The 20,271-nt window shown below is 39.6% G+C and overlaps 1 protein-coding gene across 4 annotated transcripts in view; it reads right to left on the reverse strand.

Moving 5' to 3' along the window:
- Positions 1 to 457: 457 nt before the first annotated feature.
- LOC149182083 (uncharacterized) overlaps positions 458 to 20,271 on the reverse strand; it is a 355,894-nt gene continuing 336,080 nt past the window's right edge. For all 4 annotated transcript variants that reach the window (XM_089416738.1, XM_089416740.1, XM_089416741.1 and 1 more), the window contains one exon: positions 458 to 544. In XM_089416738.1, coding sequence (XP_089272864.1) covers positions 476 to 544 — 69 coding nt within the window. In that variant the 3' untranslated portion in view covers positions 458 to 475. The remainder of the gene's footprint in view (positions 545 to 20,271) is intronic.

A 20,271-nucleotide genomic window follows, 5' to 3' on the forward strand; every position in this document is an offset into this window, starting at 1 on the left:
AGCATTTCAAATAAGAACTGAGAATGTAACATGCAAGTTGAATAGAACAACTATGACCACAAGGAATGTAATTATTTATAGCTCAAGGGTTACTATAACCAACTTGCTACAATTGCAAAACCAGAATTTACAATCTCTACCCCTTGTGAATAGCAGAGACAACACCTACCAGTTTTCTCAATAAACCAGAATTTACAATCTCTACCCCTTGTGAATAGCAGAGACAACACCTACCAGTTTAAAAGATGACATGATATTACACATGAGAAACCAACCTACAAAAACCTCAACAATCATAGAGTTGGGAAACAAAGTTTTCCTTTATTTCCCACAACAAATTACATGATCCAATCATTACACAATAACACAGATAAACAATGAGTGGTGATAGTGGAGAATACAGTGACGTGAGACCTTTGCTCCTGGAGGATACACTTTATGATACTATTACTCTGAGTAGCTTTTCAGCTATGAGCTATCCTGATCCACTGACAATCTTGTTAAAAAATCGAACCTTCCTTTTTCCTTTTCTCTTCTCTAATGCCTGCATTACATGGAAACGTTATGTCCCAGCAAAAATCATTACAACATAAGATGCATGACAATGATTTTTTAGACTTATAGACTGAGACACTTGATTGACAAAATGTTCCTCACAATAAATCAGTGTTTATTAATTTATGACACAATATTCAAAGCCATAGATGTCTTTTCTTTGTTTGAATACTGTGTTTTGTAAGCATAATGAAACTCAATCTGAGAACACTAGCGGTAAATTAAAAAACAATAGCCTAGCCATTGTAGTGATAGAGAACACCAGATGATATCCAAGTACATTGTGACAGCCAATAACCTACAGCGGGTTGGGTGTGTGGGCACAATGGGAAGACTGGGACCTTGTCTGTGTGAATAATAAAACCTGAAAAAAGAATAGATATAGGGTACAAGAATCTACCAAATATGGGAGTTAAAACTTTTGTTGAAATTATCACCCATTACAAAAATAATCTACATAGTATTCTGGCATACAGTGGATAGATATGGGGGTTCCCAACTTCTCAGAAACCATCAAGGGACAACTCCCAGACCTTGTTTTTGTCTAGGGAATGTCCAGGGGATGTGAGGGATGTCATCCCTAGGAATATTCCCATCAAAACAGAGACTACCCCCTGCAGTCCCCAAGGACAGGAAATGCAAGGGGCACATCCCCCAAGGCTGGGGACAGGTTCCTGTGCAACATTGACTAGAAGCTTACTCTTTCATATGAGAGATGAATATTAAAGGTGAGAGATGCCTAAGGGTGAGAGGTTTCTATATGTATTATTCTAATCCATGGCTATAAAGTATTGGCCTATATATATGGTACAATAATGTATAGGTGTGTTTGTCTAAAGGCATGAGCATAGAATGAATACCAATTGACTATTAACATGGGCAGGTCATCAATATATAAACATCAATTCAATTCCCACATGCAATTAACAGTAAAACAAAACTAGACTATACACAAAAGTGAGGGACCTAATACAGTATCATTAACCCCCAAGTCCAATTAGAAAGTTGAGATCCAACGTGATTTCATCTTGTTAGTTTGATCACAGGGACATCCATGGTTTCATAGTTGTCAACGCTTGCTACCCAGTTAGTTTCTTCAAGTTTCAAGAACTTGCTAATTTTAGCAATTCTCCTACTTTCTAAGGGCCATAGTTTTGGAGCTCAAATGTCAGAGTTAACTGCATATTCCTGGTCTTTGTGAGCTCCCAATCTTGATAAGCCTCTTTTAGGCAACATCCAAGGTGTTTCGTGAAAATGCTGTTTTAGCAATTAGGGTTACAAGGTTTGCATTCCAAATCAAAGAACAAATATGGGTTTTTTGCATGAACACATATCCAATAAGACTATTTTAAATAACACAAGAGTTGCTATTTTAAGCAGTCTAATTTTAGTTGTGCTATTTATAATAAATGTTGTCATAACTGTTATCATGACATTCTGAAACTCATAATCTTTAGGTGGAACTGTGATTTTTGGCATATCTGTTTTTAGTTTTCTCAGTTAATAGCAAGTGGAGAGGTCGTGTCTTGGCTCCACGCAGAGTTGGATTTCCTGCTAAGTCACAATTTGGATGGAAGCTGAGTGGCTAGATTTTAGGATGACTATCAACACATGGCAGTTGCCTCAAATTTGAACACGTGGCAACTCAATATAAATGTACTAGAGTGCTCATAATGGTTGATTTATGATGTACTAGAGTGCTCACTAGCTTGGCATGTGCATGCAGGTTCAAATTCCAGTTAACTACAAGTCTACAAGACTTACCCACTTGGCTAGATCTTGTGTTATCTTTTTGGATATTGAAAATCATAAAAAAGGATATTTGCATGCATGGAGAGAGTTTCCATGCCTTTGGTTAATTTGGCACTAGAAGGGTTCAAGTTGTGGATGCATGAGTGCATGGTTTATGGCTAACTTTACTAGTGAAATGCATGCTTTGAAGAGGGAGTTAGTACACCATGCTAGGGATTGACTTGGAATTCAATCCCTTCTTTATCTCACACCTCCAGAGCATATGAATTGGGAACCTCTTCTCCCATACTATATAAAAGAGAGTTGGAGATAATCACTTTCCAGATTGGATTCTGCCTGCAGGTTTCAGGAGCACTTCTTCCATCTTTCTTCCATCCTTTCGAACTTGACAGCAGTTCCATTACTGTTTGCCAATGATTGGCAAGGCAGCCTTAGTGTACTGTATATGGTTAGCTTTGCCTTTATATTAATATATTGGATAAATTTAAATATTCTTTTTCCTAGCTCTTTGAATTCCGTGGCTGTTTCATGAGAGCAGTCATGCAGCAAGGTATGTGTTGTTATCTTTATGCACTCATTTTAAATCTCTTTCACTCAAGGCACACATTCCACATTATTTTTCATGAATTTGTTTTGAATTGTTCTTTCACTCAAAGCACATATTCTTCTCCATTTGTTTCCATTTTGCTGCTGAATTTTAATTAACAAAAATGATCCCACTCTTTGCAGTTCCATTTATAGTTTTTACCCATTTGTGAATACCTTTTGGGCACTCGAGAGCAGATTTGCATACTGATTTCTTTCAAGTTTACATGTATATTTCTAAGAAAAAAGAATAGCATTGAAAACCCTAGGAAAGCCCCCCTTCTGGTTGAAAATGCACAAGCCCAAACAGAGACATTTAGTGACAAGAGGGATAGATCCCTATAATTGTCGCTCATATCTGTTCTTTCTTCTTGATTCACATTTCTATGATAACAGGTATATGCAATTCAAAATTTTCTACATTATCTATTAGCTAACACCTTATAATTCTATGCAACTGGTCAACTTCTCATGTACCTGAACAAAAAGCCTTTGATACAAGATTGACTCAGTGAATGGATTATACTCATTAATATCACACATAATGGCTTTTAAGAAAACTTTTGATTTGCTGTAAAATTTACTTTCAAATTTATCATACATATTGATAACTTACACATTATAGTGGCCTGATTGTCCCAGATAAAAACATGGGAATAAGCCCTTTGTGTCTTTAATAATTTCCTTAGATCTCTATGCTTATCTGTTGCATAACTTAATCCCTCAATGATGTTCAGAAATAATTCAATACTTGGGGTCAGCATAAATTTCATCAAGACATGACAAAATGTAGTGTAAGCGCTTGGTAAGATAAATGCTGCCAACTGCTCATACAAGCTCAAATTATGCAAGACTAGATCTAATCCACGAAGACTTGTAAGAGAGTATGTAGCCAGTAATGACAATTTGCAAGATATTGCCAGTAGGTTAACTGTAGCCTATTCAAAGACATGTGAGAATGGGGAAAACAAACACATGTTATGGTCCTTCCAGATAAATATACTTGCACAAGATGTGTAGAGATATACTTGTAATAAATGTTTAATAATTGATAAGGTGATAATTCACAGTAGCATGTGACATTGTATAAATATACACTAAATCAAGGTTACTTGGAGCGGGAGCGGCATTTTCAGAAGCTCCCGGTTTGGGAGCGAATCCCAGAGCGTTTTTTATATAATATATATATTTTTTATATTTTGATGCATATATGTCAACAAAAACATGTAGAATGATGAATTAGATATAAAAAACATAAAAAACATAGATTGAACCATATAACAACAATCATCTAGAAGTTATAATCTTCATCAACCACGTCCACCAGTTAGTAACATAGTAACATACAACATATTGAGCCTCATGATTCATCAATCTTAAAGTTTCAAGCTTTCAAAATTCAATATATAACATTTATCATCATTTATCACCAAAGTTGTACTTGTAAGCTAAGTGTAACCATTACAACAAACAATAACTAACATGAAATGAAATGTTATAAAATGAAATGAAATGAAACAACTTTCAACTTTCATGAAGCATCATATTCATAATTCATTACTAATGAGTTATAATTGCCAACTTCAAACTTCATACTTTAATTGTCATATATTGTTTAAAAAAATATCATAATAAATATGAAAGAGTCAATAGTTATAAAATCTACTAGAAACTAGAAAAGACAAGTAAATCTATTATCTATTGTTTATGCTTGGGCCTCTTGCCACCACAAGAAATGTCTAATTTTTTAGTCTTGTTGGAAAATCAGGATCTTTGTCATTAATATCACCCTCTAAGCATTAATATCTAGAGGTATCTTTCTCATTACCTCTGGATCTGTATAGGGATCTTCGTCATTAATATCACCCTCTAAGCATTAACATAAGATAGAAAAAGCATAGCATGTCAAGTCAAGATTTAGTTTGAGCGACGTACATTTTTAGGAGCGTCATGAAAGAGGAGTTCGACAACCAATGTCATTAACATCAAAGTACATAGAGGGATTGGTGCTCTTGATTAAATACAAGTTCCATATCCTAATACATGACAAAATTCAATGGAAACATTGCAATCCCCCAATCCTGAAATCTTGAAACACTGATAAGTCTGTTGGATTTTGAATGAAATCTAATATTCTACTTTCTCCATATGAATTCCAATGAGGTCAGAACCACTCTCAAACATCCTGAGTCATTTCATGGTAATGTTAAAAATTTAAGTAAAAGGATAAAAATGAAGATTAAGGAGAATAACATTACCATGAATCGCATATCAATACTAGGGCCACAGGCTTGATCATTAGGTTACCCCACTCAAAACTTATTTGTTTCTTTGAAAAAAAGTTGCATTTGGAATATTACTGCAAATTTTTTTTGCAAAAAAGACTAAATGATCCTGAAAAGGAAGGGAGCCTTTTTTTTAGGGAGCGTGCTCCTGCTCGAAGTGCGAATTGGGAGCAAGAGCGAGGGGGGGGGGCGCTCCCACGCAACCCTGCACTAAATAGTCATGTACATGAAAAATCGTGTCTTTTGTATATAGCTAACTCGTGTGTATAATATACACTAGGTATATTACAAGTCATTCCCTATTAAAATGTTTTGGCCTCAAAGCATGGTTTAGAGAGGATGTTGCTAATTGAAGACCAGGGTTTCTCGAGTCTTGTCTAATCCTCTATAGTGTTGGTTTGCATTCTTTTATCCAATCTATATGGCATTGGTAACAATTCTTATCTTTACTTATGTCTTGATTTTTCATTGCAATTCTTATTTCAATGTTGTAGGTTAGAATGAACCTATCTAAGTGCTCCCTTCATAGGTTTAAGAGTTACCTTTCTTTGATTGATGGCTTAAATCTCGAACAACCTTTCCTCACTGCTAGTTTGTGGGATGCAGGTGATGGTTGTTATCAATATCTTTGGGGCAGATTGTGTGTTTCCTAAGACTATATCAACTTCCGCATTGTACTCACCTTCATTATTGAAGTCAATTATGGAATCATTTGAACTTTTTTAATTATCTTTGTTGCCATTATCACTTAACAACAATAAAGTTCATAGGTTTTTGCACTTATAGATGAGTACCCATTTTTGTTTGCACTTGACACACTTGGGTTCTGATTTTCAAATGCAGGTTGCATAGATGTGAAGGAACAGATTTAGAGCTTTGTTTCTGTGGTGAAGCAAAAACTTGACGTTGGCTTGCAAAACTTCATTAGTTAGGTGAGACAAAATCTTGGTGTTGGCTTGCAAAACTTCCTTTGTCCAAAGGTGACTTGGCACTAAATTGCAGCTTTTCCTTTTGTCGCTTATGTCTTTATTTTTCAATGGACTTTATATTATGCTTCTCTATCTTGGCTTTTACTTTTTGTTTAAGACCAGGATATATGTTTGAATTTATGGATTTGGGGTTAATCCTAATTAGCGAGTTGCGAGTGCATCATATTCTTCAGGTTATTCTTCTATTGTCACCAGATAAGTTTCACAAAGGTATCCTGTTCTTCCATATTTCCAAAACTCTCAGTTGTATAGGTTGTCCACCACATGAACCAATCATATGTAGGTCCTTCCAAATACATCAAAGCTATTTTGAATTTTTCCTCCTTGTTTTGAATATTGTATAGTTATTTATATTTATATTGTATATTTATTTATATTATTATGTATATTTATTTATGCAAGGATTCCTTTTCATGATGTAATAGAGCAAACATGTGCTCAGGAACCGGGTGATGGCCATAGTGAGTAAGGTAGAGCTCATGCTAGGCTTTTGCCCACATGCTAATGTGTATGTCCCAACCATCTTTTGCATTTTGATATTCATTCTTTTGAATTTGTTTTGTGGCCATGATATGCTCTTACGGTTTCTTTTAGTTGCATCAACCTCCCAGGGAAAAGTTCCATGGCCTACCTAGGTATGATGATGTATGGTGCCAAATCCCAGAGAACCAATGGATAGTTGAACCCGAAGAATGGATGTGAGATAAGGGCTTGTAATGTAAGATGGAAAGTGATGAGTATGGAATAGGGAGAGATGCGACTACGCTATCTCAATCAGGGCTTCCTAGATAGTGCCCCTCCTATACCCATTGGGCCATTAGGGGAGGTCCCACTAGACTAGGATAAAAAAATTGACCCCCCAGTTAAGGTGAGGGAACAAGATCATAGTCAAAACCCTTCCTTTTTTCAAGTCACCCCATAATCCATGTCAAGTACTCAAATGCAAACAAGCATAAGTACCCGACTGCAAAATGAATAAAGTACCTTTTGATCGGAAGCCCACCTTTGTTTTCATGTGTTCCTGCGAGATGGATGAGGAAACATATGATGGATATAGGAGGCAAAGATACATGATGGCACATCATAAGCTAGTGGTGGTTGTCGAGGTTGTTGGCTAGCTGACTGGAAGTAGATGAGTGGGAGAAATTTATTTCCTATGGGGTTATCCATTTTTGGTGGGTAACATGGCCCATGGAGAAACTATAAAGAGAACCTATGGGAAAGGATGAAGACACATTATAGTGCTAGTGTTGAGAGAGCAATTTTCTCAAGGGAGTGAGAGATTCCAGCACTGAAGGGAAGGTAAAAGAATGGCCGGAATACTAGTGATTTTATTTTCCAACCTTTCATATTTTATTGAGTAAATAATTCCTAGGTATAAAAGAATTGATGAGGTATAAATAAATCATATATGGTATTACAAAATTAACATGGTATGAGAGCAAGAGAAACTCTATGGGGGAGATCATACAACACACAACACAAGGGTTTTACAACAACAAAATTATTTTACCAGCGAAATTTTTATTTTGCAACAAGTGTTTGTGGCTAAAATCGATATGGTGCGCTGGTTGGAGAGGGTTGTAAACTTCAATCAATGGAAGGAGAGGATCACCATTGTTTTGATGGAAAATATCCTGTTGGAAATTGCAAAAAAGGAGATCCAAGTTCCTTCAGATCCTACACAAGCAATAGAACACAATCTGAAAGATGTGAAGGTTAGGGGATCATATTGGATGCTATGAAGGATCACACAATCCCTCACATATCAGGGAAGCATACAACTCACCAAATGTGGTCAACATTGATGAACCTATACCAGAGTAACAACCAAAATAGGAAGATGGCATTGAGAGAGAAATTAAGAAATATAAGAATGAACAGCTATGAAATTCTAACCTCATACTTCACAAGAATTCAATAGGTTCATGATGAATTGTCATTTGTTGGGGAAGTTGTCGATGATGGTGAACTTGTTAAGATACTTTGAGTGGTTGTACCAAGCAATGACTACCTTTGTAGCATGCATCCTTGTTAGAGACAAGTTTCTTGATTGGACCAGGTTATGGAATGACTTCACCCAAAAGGAGATTTCGAAGAGTTCAATATTTGGTGGATAACATAGAGTAAAAGGTGGAGATAAGGAACTTCCTCTTTATGGGCAAGCAAAGAAGGGCAAGGGGAAAATCAAGAAAAATCAAAGTGTTGGAGGATCTTCACAGGGAGAGCAAAAGAAGGACATGAGCAAAGTCAAGTGCTTTGCATGTCACAAGTATGGTCACTATGTTGGTCAATGACCCAACAAGAATAAAGGCGAAGGCAAGAATCATACCTCCTCATTTTGGAAGGCTTTTCATCCCCAAATGCTTCTACTGAATGAGGTGAGGATGTTTTTCCTCCATCTTCTCTCGGGTGTGTTACCGTTCAAACTAGCAAGGGTCCTAAAAGGGGATCCTTGAAGAGTTACTACTAGGCTAAGGCAAACAATGGAGCGATAGCCCACTGTCACCTCAGCTAAGGTTCCCTAATCTTTAAGGATTTTCACCGATGGGAGGAGACCCGCTATTATAAGGATTATGAAATGGATTGACCAATGATAGGGCGAGGGGTGATCCTGGAAGCCTATTCACAAGAGAGCCTCAAATACGTGGCTTGCTTGTCTTGGAAGACAAGATGGAAGGCCCTGTAGGAAGGGCTTGGGGAAAATTTCTAGGGTTAGTGTTTGACTATGTGTCTTATAAAGGAGATCCCTAAGTCCTAGAATTCTTGTGGAAACTTGGGTTCCAAGTGATCTTTGAAGAATTAACCTTGATAGTGCATGGGACCACATGGGACCAAGTGGACCTGAGGTTCGGTCAAGGGGATAAGATTTAGCAACCAATGATATGATTGACCTAATTAGGGATGGGAAAGGGATCAAGGAATGCATTTTCAATGAAAGGTGATGCAAGGATCCCAGTGAGGTTTCTAGCCTAAGAGAAACCAAGGACAAGAATTGGTCTTCGAGCTGGGGCTTGCGATATCTCAAGATCCCACCGTCGAAACCTCATGAAATTTGGAGGGCCTCTTGAGGACACACCAGCGCAGTTGTGGACCAAAAATCTAAGTATTTGGATGGATAAATCATGAGATAATTGATGCCCTAGGTGACCTAGAGGCCTACACATAGAGAAGAGGAAAGGGGAGAAGGAAAATAGGTTTAAGGTGATCACCTTTGGGTGGACAAGTGCCTAATCCTTTGGGGAGATTGGAGTCAGGTAGAATTATGACTATCCACCTTTAAATTTTCTAGGTCAAGGAGGCCTCAAAGACAACTTCACTTGGCACTAGGGCAACAACAAAAGCAGCATCAAAGACTTTATACTTCGTTTTGCAGGGTAAATGGCTTGTCAAGATGAATTTCAGTAATGAAACATCCCTAGGAACATTCATTCATTATACATGGCCCACACATGAAATATTCACTATCCAGAAACAAAATTTCCATAACTTCGCATAAGAAATGTAACGACCACTAGTCGTATACGCAACGAAAATATTAAAATACTTCGTAGAAAAATCCATCGTAGGATAGTAAGTGTAAATTGTATATTATATAAAGAATTGATGTAGGATGATTACAAATGAAAATGAGGGTCTTGTATATATAGCCAGGTAAGTACCCTTTCACTAACGGTTATGTCCTTAGGGACATATTTTTTCGTTAATTGCTAACTAATTAATCATTAATCTTATTTGTTGTCTTTTACATTATTTGTGTTTATTTTTATATAAATTTAGTTTGTTACATCTCTAAAGACATACAAGTTCCAAATCCAAGTGATGATGCTAAAATGAATTCACATCACTTGTATTTATACACTTCTAATGAATTCGATTTAGTTAATTAGGCCTACATTAGCCCCTAGAATAAAATAATGTGAAAAATAACTAAATTTTGGTGACATCCCACCAAACTAGCTCATAAACAAAATAACAAGCCTTTCAAGAGGTCGAATGATCAATAATACATGTCATTGGGCCCTCTAAGAGGCCTTGATGAAGTCCATAAGTGCCATAATGATAAATAAGACTTCCAAAAGTAATGGACAAGGGGTTGGTCCATTGTTCTCTGCATAAAAAACTTGTGGTGCTCCCAATGGATGTGAGGGCACATAAGTGACCTCATGGGTCTCCAAGCAAGTTGAAGATGCTTGTAGGCCATCTGTAAGGGCTCAGATGATGGTGTAAGTGATGGCACATCAACATATAAGTCCTGGCGCTCTGGGTCATCTGCCAAGTGTATGGTACAACTATGGGGTTGACTGGGCAAAGGTGAACAAGGTGCATCTTCCTTGTCCAATAAGTGAATCTCGAGCAATCTCTAAACATCTCTAGGGATCCATGCAGTGTTGTCTACTGCTATGCAGGCCCATGGCTCTCAACACACACCCTACATGTGCTTCTAGAGGGTTAGGACCCTGTATAGGGAGATCAAACCCAAAACGGAAATCACCTGCAATCCCGCGTAAGATCCAATGCGTCCCCTAGCCTTTCAGTACAACAAGTCATCACGGAAATTGAGTAAAAGAGCTTACAAATCATGGACAACAGGTGGGCACTTCATAATGGCATGCCCTTCCATAGTGGTCTTTGGCATGTGTTAATGTCTCCAAGCTTCAAATGGGGTTAACCAAGTATCCTATTAGGTGGTTTCTACTTCTAAAGGGGATAATATGTCCAAGGTACATCCTTTGAAGGGTGTTGGCACATGATAAAGAGATGAATGGAGTACGAGATGAAAAGGGGCAGCCCTAGGCCGCATGCTGGGATACAAGGGTAGCTAATAAAAGGGAAACACACATTTGGGTATATAATGTATAGGAGGGAGCAATTGTGGTACATGAGGTGCCCCGACTTTGATTTTCCACCCTTCTTTATATGCCTTTTTCCTTTTATGATTTTTCATTAATTGACTGCTTGGGGCTCAAGGGATAAGAGCATAATGTGTGAGATATAACAATGGATACCCCCTTTAATGTAGGGTGGTTCATTGTCCACCAGGGTTTGGGGCAATCATGGGTTCCTGAATGATAAAGGAGATTCATCTAGGGCCTGAAGGAACCAGGGTGATGGCCATTATGATGGGGTAGAGCTCATGTATTAGACTTTTCCCACGTGCTAAATATGTTTGTCCTGACCATCTTTTGCATTTTGTGGTACATTTTCCTGTTGAATGTGGCCAATTATGCTTTTACTTTGCTTTTTAGCTGAATCATCTGTTGATTTGGGGTAGCATCGGATGTAGCCACGAAAATTGGTGGAAAGGCTAAGGCACATGAGATCTCCAATACCGTGAAAGGGTTTGGGCAGATTTTAAACAGTTTGGGAGATATTAAAACAATAAATATTTTTAATGGAGTCCCCAAGTGTAAACTTAAGGAAATTAAAATATTAATGTGAATCAATATAAAACTATGTTAGAATGGTCCAAAAGTCATGGATCAAGGCAGATTTAATCTTAGCCGTTGATTAGGGACTTAATCTTGGCCGTTGATTTGTCAACGAGAAAAGTATAAGAGGGGGCTTGAGGGTCACTTGGAGAACACACCAAGAGATCGAGATTTCAACTTTCTAGGGCTGGGTTTGTTGAGAAAGTTGAGAGAGTGATCTAGACTTGCAGCTGAGGGGCAGTGAATACAGAAGCAAAGGGCAGAAGCCGGAACTGCCGGAACAGCCAGGAAAGCTAAGACAAAGGGCAGAAGTCAGAACTGTTGGGAACAGTCGGGAAAGCTGACATAGAGGGCAAAATCCGGAACTGCTGGGAACAACGGAAACTGTCGGGAACAACCAGAACTGTCGGGAACTGCCGGGAAAGCTAACACAGAGGGCAGAAGCTGGAACTGCCAGGAACGTTGACACAGAGGGTAGAAGAGGTTGACGCTGGGGTTTTTCGTGGGGCAGATTGGAGCTAAGGAGTTGCCGGAGTGTTTATCCGAGGTTTCAGTGGGAGCATTTGTCTCTGAAGGAGAAGTACTATTGCCAAGATTTTTCTCTATTGGCTGAGCCGGATTTGGCACCCAGATTGTATTTTGAAACTGCTTAATAAATCAAACCCTCAGATAGCTGCACCGGTTTTCCCGAATTGAGTTTTTCCAAGCACATTAGTCCAAAAATAACGGTGTGATTGGTGTGCTTGTTTCTGTTTCTTTCAGTTGATGATTTGTAATGTGTTGAGCATGTACTTATGTTTATTTCCAGTATTTACATGGTAAATAACTTGTTAATTAACAAAACAAGTAGGTAGGAATAAATCAGTAAAGTGCATGAAGGGATTCTAACGTGTCAGACTTAGAAATTTCAACAAGGTATCAGAGCGTGGTTGCAGATCACAAGAGAACTGAGGACATCAGCCGAACAGAGCAATAGCAGTAGAAAACAACGGTCCCGAGTGACAGAAGTTCTTCCTAGCAGAGTAGCAGCAAGGAAGGGGTGACATCAAGATTGAGCCAGGAAGAGGCAGCACAGAGGTTGAGGGAGGCAAAGGCAGGCTCACGCAGAGGCCAGGAGGGCTGACACAGTTGGCTGAGGAGGCTGATTTGCCAGTGCCGGGATTGCGCATAGCCTAGGGGCTCTAACCTTCAATTTGCTGGGGTTTAGGAGGCTATGGGTAAGCTGTAGAGTGGAGATGGTGGGGTACTGTACTCAGAACAATACCTAACAGGGCAAGACCAAGGTAAAGGGAGTTGCTGCCGAGGAGGATTTCTAGCCAAGGAATCCGGATCAGTGTTGTTGTTGCACAAACGATCAGAGAGGGGCAACTTGACGTTGGCAGAAGGATTTCCAGGAGGGAAATCGGGACTCAGAGGGAGTCCAGAAAAGAACTTCCAGACAAGAAGTAGAGAGACTCAGCAAGAGTCGAACAGAGAACTTCCAAATGGGAAGTAGAGAGACTCAGCAGGAGTCGAACAGAGAACTTCCAAGCGGGAAGCAGACTCAGTAGGAGTCAAACAAAGAACTTCTAGGCGAGAAGTAGAGAGACTCGGAGGAGATGACAAGAAGAGTAGAGAGATGGTCATGAATGGGCTGACCGATCAGGACAGGTTGGATGAGGCATCCAACTTTGTCATCTGGAAGACCAGGATCCTGTCTGTTCTATGTGCCATGAGTGCTCATGTGCCACTTCAGAAGAAGTGGACAGACATCGAGCTGCGGTCGGGAGGACCAGAGGCGATAAGGGGCAGGATCCTCGAGGTGCCCAGCCTTTTGGATTAGACCTTGCTACAAGAGCCTCGAAGAGGAGTAGCAATACTAGCGATGTCAGTAGAGACGGATGCGGATGGAGCGACAGAGGGAGCTACAGTGCAGAATTCCCAGGACAACGCGAGGCTATCAGGATGCAACAATGCGAGAGGCACGGGAGTGTTGCACCAGTGTAGGATGGCACAAAGAGGTGTGAAATAATGCGAGATGCATGGAGTTGTTGCAACAACGCAGAGGTCAGAGAGGGAGCACTTGTCAATGACAAAGGGAGCTTTAGTATCAAGTGTGTTTCTAACCTGATGGAGATGTCAGAGTTGGAAGATCAGTTACTTACTTCTCAGTAACTGGGTTGTAGTGCTGCAGTTAGTAGTAGTAGTGCTACGAGCAGCACGATGCAGCATGATGAGAGGGGTTGCAATGCAGAGGCAGCAGTGGTAGTGGTAGAGTCATAGGCAGAAGCACGAATGCAAAGGGAGTTGCAGTACGGATGCAACAGTGGTAGTGGCAGGGCCATGGGTAGCAGTACAGGATGCAGCAGTGCAAAGGATGTTGGGCAGTAGGCCTGGCATCAGCATAGGGACCGATGTCGGATAATCAGAGTGATGCTCAGTGAGGAGTATTACTAGAGCACAGTCCTCGCTAAAAGGGAGTGTTGATTTGGGGTGGCATTGGATGTGCTCTAACCACAAAAATTGGTGGAGAGGCTAAGGCACATGAGATCTCCAATACCCTGAAAGGGTTTGGGCATATTCTAAACAGTTTGAGAGATATTAAAATAATTAATATTTTTAATGGAGTCCCTAAGTCTAAACTTAGGGAAATTAAAATATTAATGTGAATTAATATAAAACTATGTTAGAATGGTCCAAAAGTCATGGATCAAGCCAGATCTAATCTTAGCCGTTGATTTGTCAACGAGAAAAGTATAAAAGGAGGTTTGAGGGTCACTTGGAGAACACACCAAGAGATCAAGATTTCGACTTTCTGGGGCTGGGTTTGCTGAGAAAGTTGAAAGAGTGATATGGAGTTGCAGCTAAGGGGCAGTGAATACAGAAGCAGAGGGCAGAAGCTGGAACTGTTGGGAACAGTGGGAACTGGCAGAACAGCGGGGAAAGCTGACACAGAGGGCAGAAGCCAGAACTGCCGGGAACAACCGGGAACTGCCACAACAGTCAAGAAAGCTAACGCAGAGGGCAAAAGCCGGAATTGCCGGGAACAGAGGAAACTGCCAGAACAGCCGGGAAAGATGATGCAGAGGGCAGAAGCCAGAACTGCCAGGAACAGCTGGAATTGTCGGGAACAACCAGAACTACCGGGAAAGCTGACGCAGAAGGCAGAAGATGGAACTACCAGGAACAGTCAGAACTGTTGGAACAACGGGAACTGCCAGAACAGCCGGGAAAGTTGACGTAGAGGGCAGAAGCCGAAACTGTCGGGAACAACAGGAACTGTTGGGAAAGCTGACGCAGAGGGCAGAAGCCGAAACTGCCGAAACTATCGGGAAAGATGACGCAGAGGGCAAAAGAGGCTGACGCAGTCCCTAGAGGCTGACGCTGGGGTTTTTCGTGGGGCAGATTGGAGCTGAGGAGCTTCTGGAGTGTTTATCTGGGGTTTCAGCCAGAGCATCTGTCTCCGAAGGAGAGGTACTACTGCCGAGATTTTTCTCTGTTGGGTGAGTCGGATTTGGCACCCAGATTGTATTCTAAAACTGCTTAATAAATCAAACCCTCAGATAGCTGCATCGGTTTTCCCGCAATGGGTTTTTCTGAGGACATTAGGCCAAAAATAACAGTGTCATTTGTGTGCTTGTTTCTGTTTCCTTCAGTTGATAATCTATAATGTGTTGAGCATGTACTTTTGTTTATTTCCAGTATTTACATGGTAAATAACTTGTTAATTAACATAACAAGTAGGTAGGAATAAATCAGTAAAGTGCATGAAGGGTTTCTAACGTGTCAGACTTTGAAATTTCAACATCAACCTTTGGGGCATCATTCCAGGCCCGACCCAAGGTTTGGGCAAGGGGAAGCGGAAGCCTAACCCTATGCGAATCTAGTGGAGGAATATGGACCCAGGTGGGAGAAATGATGAATGGGGTTATAATGAGTGGAAGGGGAGTAATATATATGGATGAGTGAGTGGGACCACGCAGCCAAAATCAAGGTTTCCCATGTAGTACCATCCCTAAAGCCCAAGGGTTAGTAAAAGAGATCCCATGGGACTAGGGTCAAAGGTTAACATCCAAAAGAGGTCTAGGGGACAAGAGCACAGACCTAGCCCACTCTTTCTGCCGAATCTCCCCATTAATCCATGCCCAAAAGTGTCTATGATAAGCAAACTACAATACTCAATTACCAAATGCCAAGGCATACCTTTAGGCTTGCTCTAGGTTTGCACATACTGTAGTGGCTAGTGATATGTGTGAATTATTGTCTCCTTTCCCATTAGATAGTGTCTCCACTTCTTCGTAGTTGCACCAAGGCATAGAGCTCCTTATCATAGGTACGGTAATTAAGAATTGCTCCATGAAATACTTCAAAATGGTAACATACAAGCCTTCCTCCCTGCATCAAGACCGCTACCATAACATACCCACTCGCATTTGTCTCCACTTCGAAGGGCTACTGCAAGTTTAGTAATACCAGAACTGGTGCTTGACTGATTTTCTTCTTTAACTTCTCATAGGCCCTCTGTTGTCCCTTTCCCCATTGGAAACTCTTGCCACTTGCTATTATGGCATGGAGTGGTGTTGTTACTGTTGAAAATGAGCCTATGAATTTCCTCAGGTATTGTGCTACACAAACGAAACTCTTGTTCTTAGGACATTAATAAACATCGGCCACTTCATGATGGCCTCCATATTGGCAGGATCTATCTTTAGTTTCCTCCAATGTTGTGAAAATCGTGATATAATCGCGATAATATCGAAAAATCGCGTTTTTTTTTAAATAGCGATATTATCGCCTGATCATTACGTCAGATTTTATTTTATTTTATTTTTATTTTTTTCGCAGGGGCAACGGGTTTTTTAAGCCAAAAACCGAGCGGCATCGACGTGGATTGGGAGTGACCTAGGAGAAAAACCTTGGTGGATTGGGAGCTGAGGAGGAGAAAAACCCTGGTGGATTGACAGATGAGGAGGAGAGGAACCCTGGAAAGCGTGGATTGGGCACTGAGGAGGAGGAAGCATGGAGATTTTAGCATCACAAGCAAGAGAACTTTGTCTTTGGATCAAATTTCTCCAGCAAACCGTGGTTTCTAGGTATGGGCACCAAATTTGGCTATTTTGTTTTGGTTTTTTCTTGTTTTTGCTTGGGATTCTATAACCCATTGTTTATCAAAGATTTTTGAGTTGATTTGATGGTGTTTTTTTTCATTTTTGTTGCATAGAGTGGAGAGAGTTCATTTTGGATTGAGTTGAGGATTTTTTGTTTGTTAAATTGGCAAAAATTCAATGTGTTGTGTCATGTTGCTCATGTATGTAATTTTTTTTTAATTTTTGTAACTTGCAATTCTTATTGTGCCATAGGTTCAACTTCAAAGTTCAAACTTCATCTTACATTAAAACTCAAGAGTCAAGAGTTCAACCAAGTTACAAACATGCCAAAGAAATTGGACCCTCTGTGGGAATTTGGTGAACCTGATGGAGGGTTTGATAGAATAAAATTGAGTTGCAAGTTGTGTGGACATCATATGTCAGGAGGGGTTTATAGATTGAAGTATCACCTTGCACAAATCCCTGGATATGATGTAGGGCCTTGCACAAATACAAATCCGGAAATCATTCAAAGAGCCATGAGATCATTGGAATAATTAGAGCACAAGAGAGAGGCCAAAGCAAAAATGAAGAAGCAACTAGCAAAGAGGGTGTTAGGCTCAGGTGAACATGGCAGCGACGCTAGTTCTACTTCAGCATCAATATCTACAACCAACCGCGTAGCTGTCTCATCATTTTTTGTTCCTAGAACCACGCCTAATTCACAACCATCTATCACTTCCATGCTTAAAAAAACTGAGAAAGAACAAGCTGACAAGTTGTTGGGCAAATTTCTCCTTTGGAGTGATATTTCCTTCGGCGTTGGAAGGAATAATCCATTTTTCTAGCTTGCTGTTGATGCTATTGCAACTATTGGCCCATGGTACAAAATCTCTTCTTATGATGACTTTAGAGGCCAGATTCTTCAAGATAAAAAGGTTGATTGCACCAAAAGATTGGAGGAGTTTAGGGCATCATGGGCACAAATAGGATGCACTGTGATGTCAGATGGTTGGACCGACCAAAAGGGGAGAACCCTTATAAACTTCTTGGTTAGTTGTCCCAAGGGGACAATGTTTATGAAATCTGTTGATGCATCTTCACATATCAAAGATGCAAAAACTTTATGTAATTTGCTGAATGTGTTTATTTTGGAGGTGGGTGCAGAACATGTTGTCCAAGTCATAATGGACAATGCTGCAAATTATGTTGTTGCTAGTATGATGCTTATGGAGAGGCATCCTACTTTATTTTGGACACCTTGTGCTGCACATTGTATTGATTTGATGTTGGAGGGCATAGGAAAAATTTCCTTTGTCAAAGATATTGTTGACTCATAAAAAAACATTACAAAATTTATATATAATCATACATTTGTGCTTAGCTTGATGAGAAAATTCACTAACAACAAGGATTTGGTGCGCCCCACCATTACACGGCTTGCCACCAGTTTCATCTCTCCTCAATCCCTCTTGAATTCTATGTGGGATGTGAAGAAAATGTTTCTTTCAAAGGAGTGGCATGCTTTGACAGTGAGCCGCAAACCAGAGGGAGAGGCTATATGCAAATTAGTTTCATACCAGGAAGACTTCTGGGCAGGAGTGCAAGAGGTGTGCACCGTTACTGAACCTTTGGTAAAGGTTCTTCATTTAGTTGATGGTGAGAAGCTTGCAATGGGCTATTTGTATGAGGCTATGGACAAGGCCAAAGAATCCATTCGGGCCTAATATGATGATAAGGGAGATGAGGGGTTCAGAAACAACTCCTCCTATGCAAAGTGATTGATGAATGATGGAACAACACACTCCATCGTCCCATTCATGCTGCAGGGATCTACTTGAACCCTGCATTTTCTTACCCATGTGGGTTCGTATTTGACGCCGAGATCATGGATGGATTCTTAACCTGTGTTCAAAGGATGGTGTAATCTCCAATAGAACGTACAGAAATTTCCAAAGAAATGGAGACATACAGGATGGCAAGTGACACATTTGGCTTTGAGATCGCTGTGACTGATAGGACGACTAAAATGCAAGGTATTTTTTAGTTTGTTTCAAATTTCATTGTCTCTTCAAGTTCATAACTTCATACTTTGCTTAAACTTTCAAATTTCATTTTTTTCTTATGTTTATTTAAAATTTTATTTGTAATTTTGTTGTAGATGCATGGTGGAGAATGTATGGTGCCAGGGTACCCCATCTGCAAAAGCTTGCCATTCGAATCCTCAACCAAATATGTAGCTCCTTAAGATGCGAGCACAGCTGGAGTGCATTTGAAAAAATACACAACAAGAAGCGCAACAGGTTAAACTTAAAACTTAAAATATTGCAAATTTCCAATTAATTTTTTGAATTCGTTAAACAATATTTTTTTTATAATTATTATTTCATGATCTTTGTATAGGTTGGAGTCCCAGCGACTTAATGACATGGTCTACGTCTACTACAATCTTCGATTGTGGGTGAGGCAACTTCAAAGGATACCTGATATGGAGGCCATCTCATTGGATGGGATTGACACCACTACTGCATGGAGGGTTGAGGCCGAAAGGCCTCTCATGGAGTCTTCCAATGATTGGTTAGAGTAGGAGGTAGTGGAAGGCGTAGTGGGGGAGGAGAAGGAGGAGGAAGAGGAGGAGGAGCAATAAGAGGAGGAGGTGACACCACCTATCCGGGCCACCCGTGCCACTAGTAGAGGACGTGGTCTACCTCCTGTAGCTACTAGTTCTTCAGCTTCTAGAGCACAGTAGAGTCCACTACCAACTCCACCAACATCTACATCTAGGGGCAAAGGAAATCAGTAGTATTAGAGTTTAATTATTTGGTTCATTTCATTGTATATGACATTATGACTCATGATATGAGATACATTATTATATTTTTTGTTGATATTTTGAGGCTGAGTTGGGACTCAGGAGTTGGGACTTACTATTCAGGACATGATTCACTGTTATGTGTGATGTAGCACTAGAAATTATATTACACATCTTATATATTAGTTTTTTTATCATATTTATGTGTCCATGTATTTATTTTATGTTGTAGATGCTTTAGATATTAAAAAATTTGAAAAAAAAAATGAATATTTTTGTATTTTACGAATTTTTCTCGATTATTACGAATTTTTCCGATTTTTTCCCTCGCCAATATTATCCCGAAAACGATTATTGCAACATTGGTTTCCTCCACCTATCACATGCCTCAAATATACCAAAGACTGCTTTTCAAACTCACAATTATTGAGATTTTCTAGCAGTTTGTGCTTCTTTAATGTCTCTACACCTATGTCAAATGTGAGATGCTAAATTGCATAGAAACGGATACGGGAACGGATACGAATACGGGGTTTGAAACAGATACGGCAAATTTTCAAAAAATCTGGATACGATACGAGAGGAAACGACACATAATAACTAAATATATATATATATATATTTAAAAATAAAAATTTCATATTTCGGAATCTAGATTAGATATAAACTTTAAAGACTAAAAAGAGTAAATACATAATCAATTATCATCTATGATTCTATTTCTATGATGATAGAGTGAAATGAAAATCAAAGTTCTGTAAACTTATATGATATATGAATCATGATATAAATTAT

The sequence above is a fragment of the Pinus tabuliformis genome, chromosome 3_2 (assembly GCF_031772625.1).
Source record: "Pinus tabuliformis cultivar Carrire ecotype Pingquan chromosome 3_2, CPIR1, whole genome shotgun sequence".
NCBI classification, from domain to species: domain Eukaryota; kingdom Viridiplantae; phylum Streptophyta; class Pinopsida; order Pinales; family Pinaceae; genus Pinus; species Pinus tabuliformis.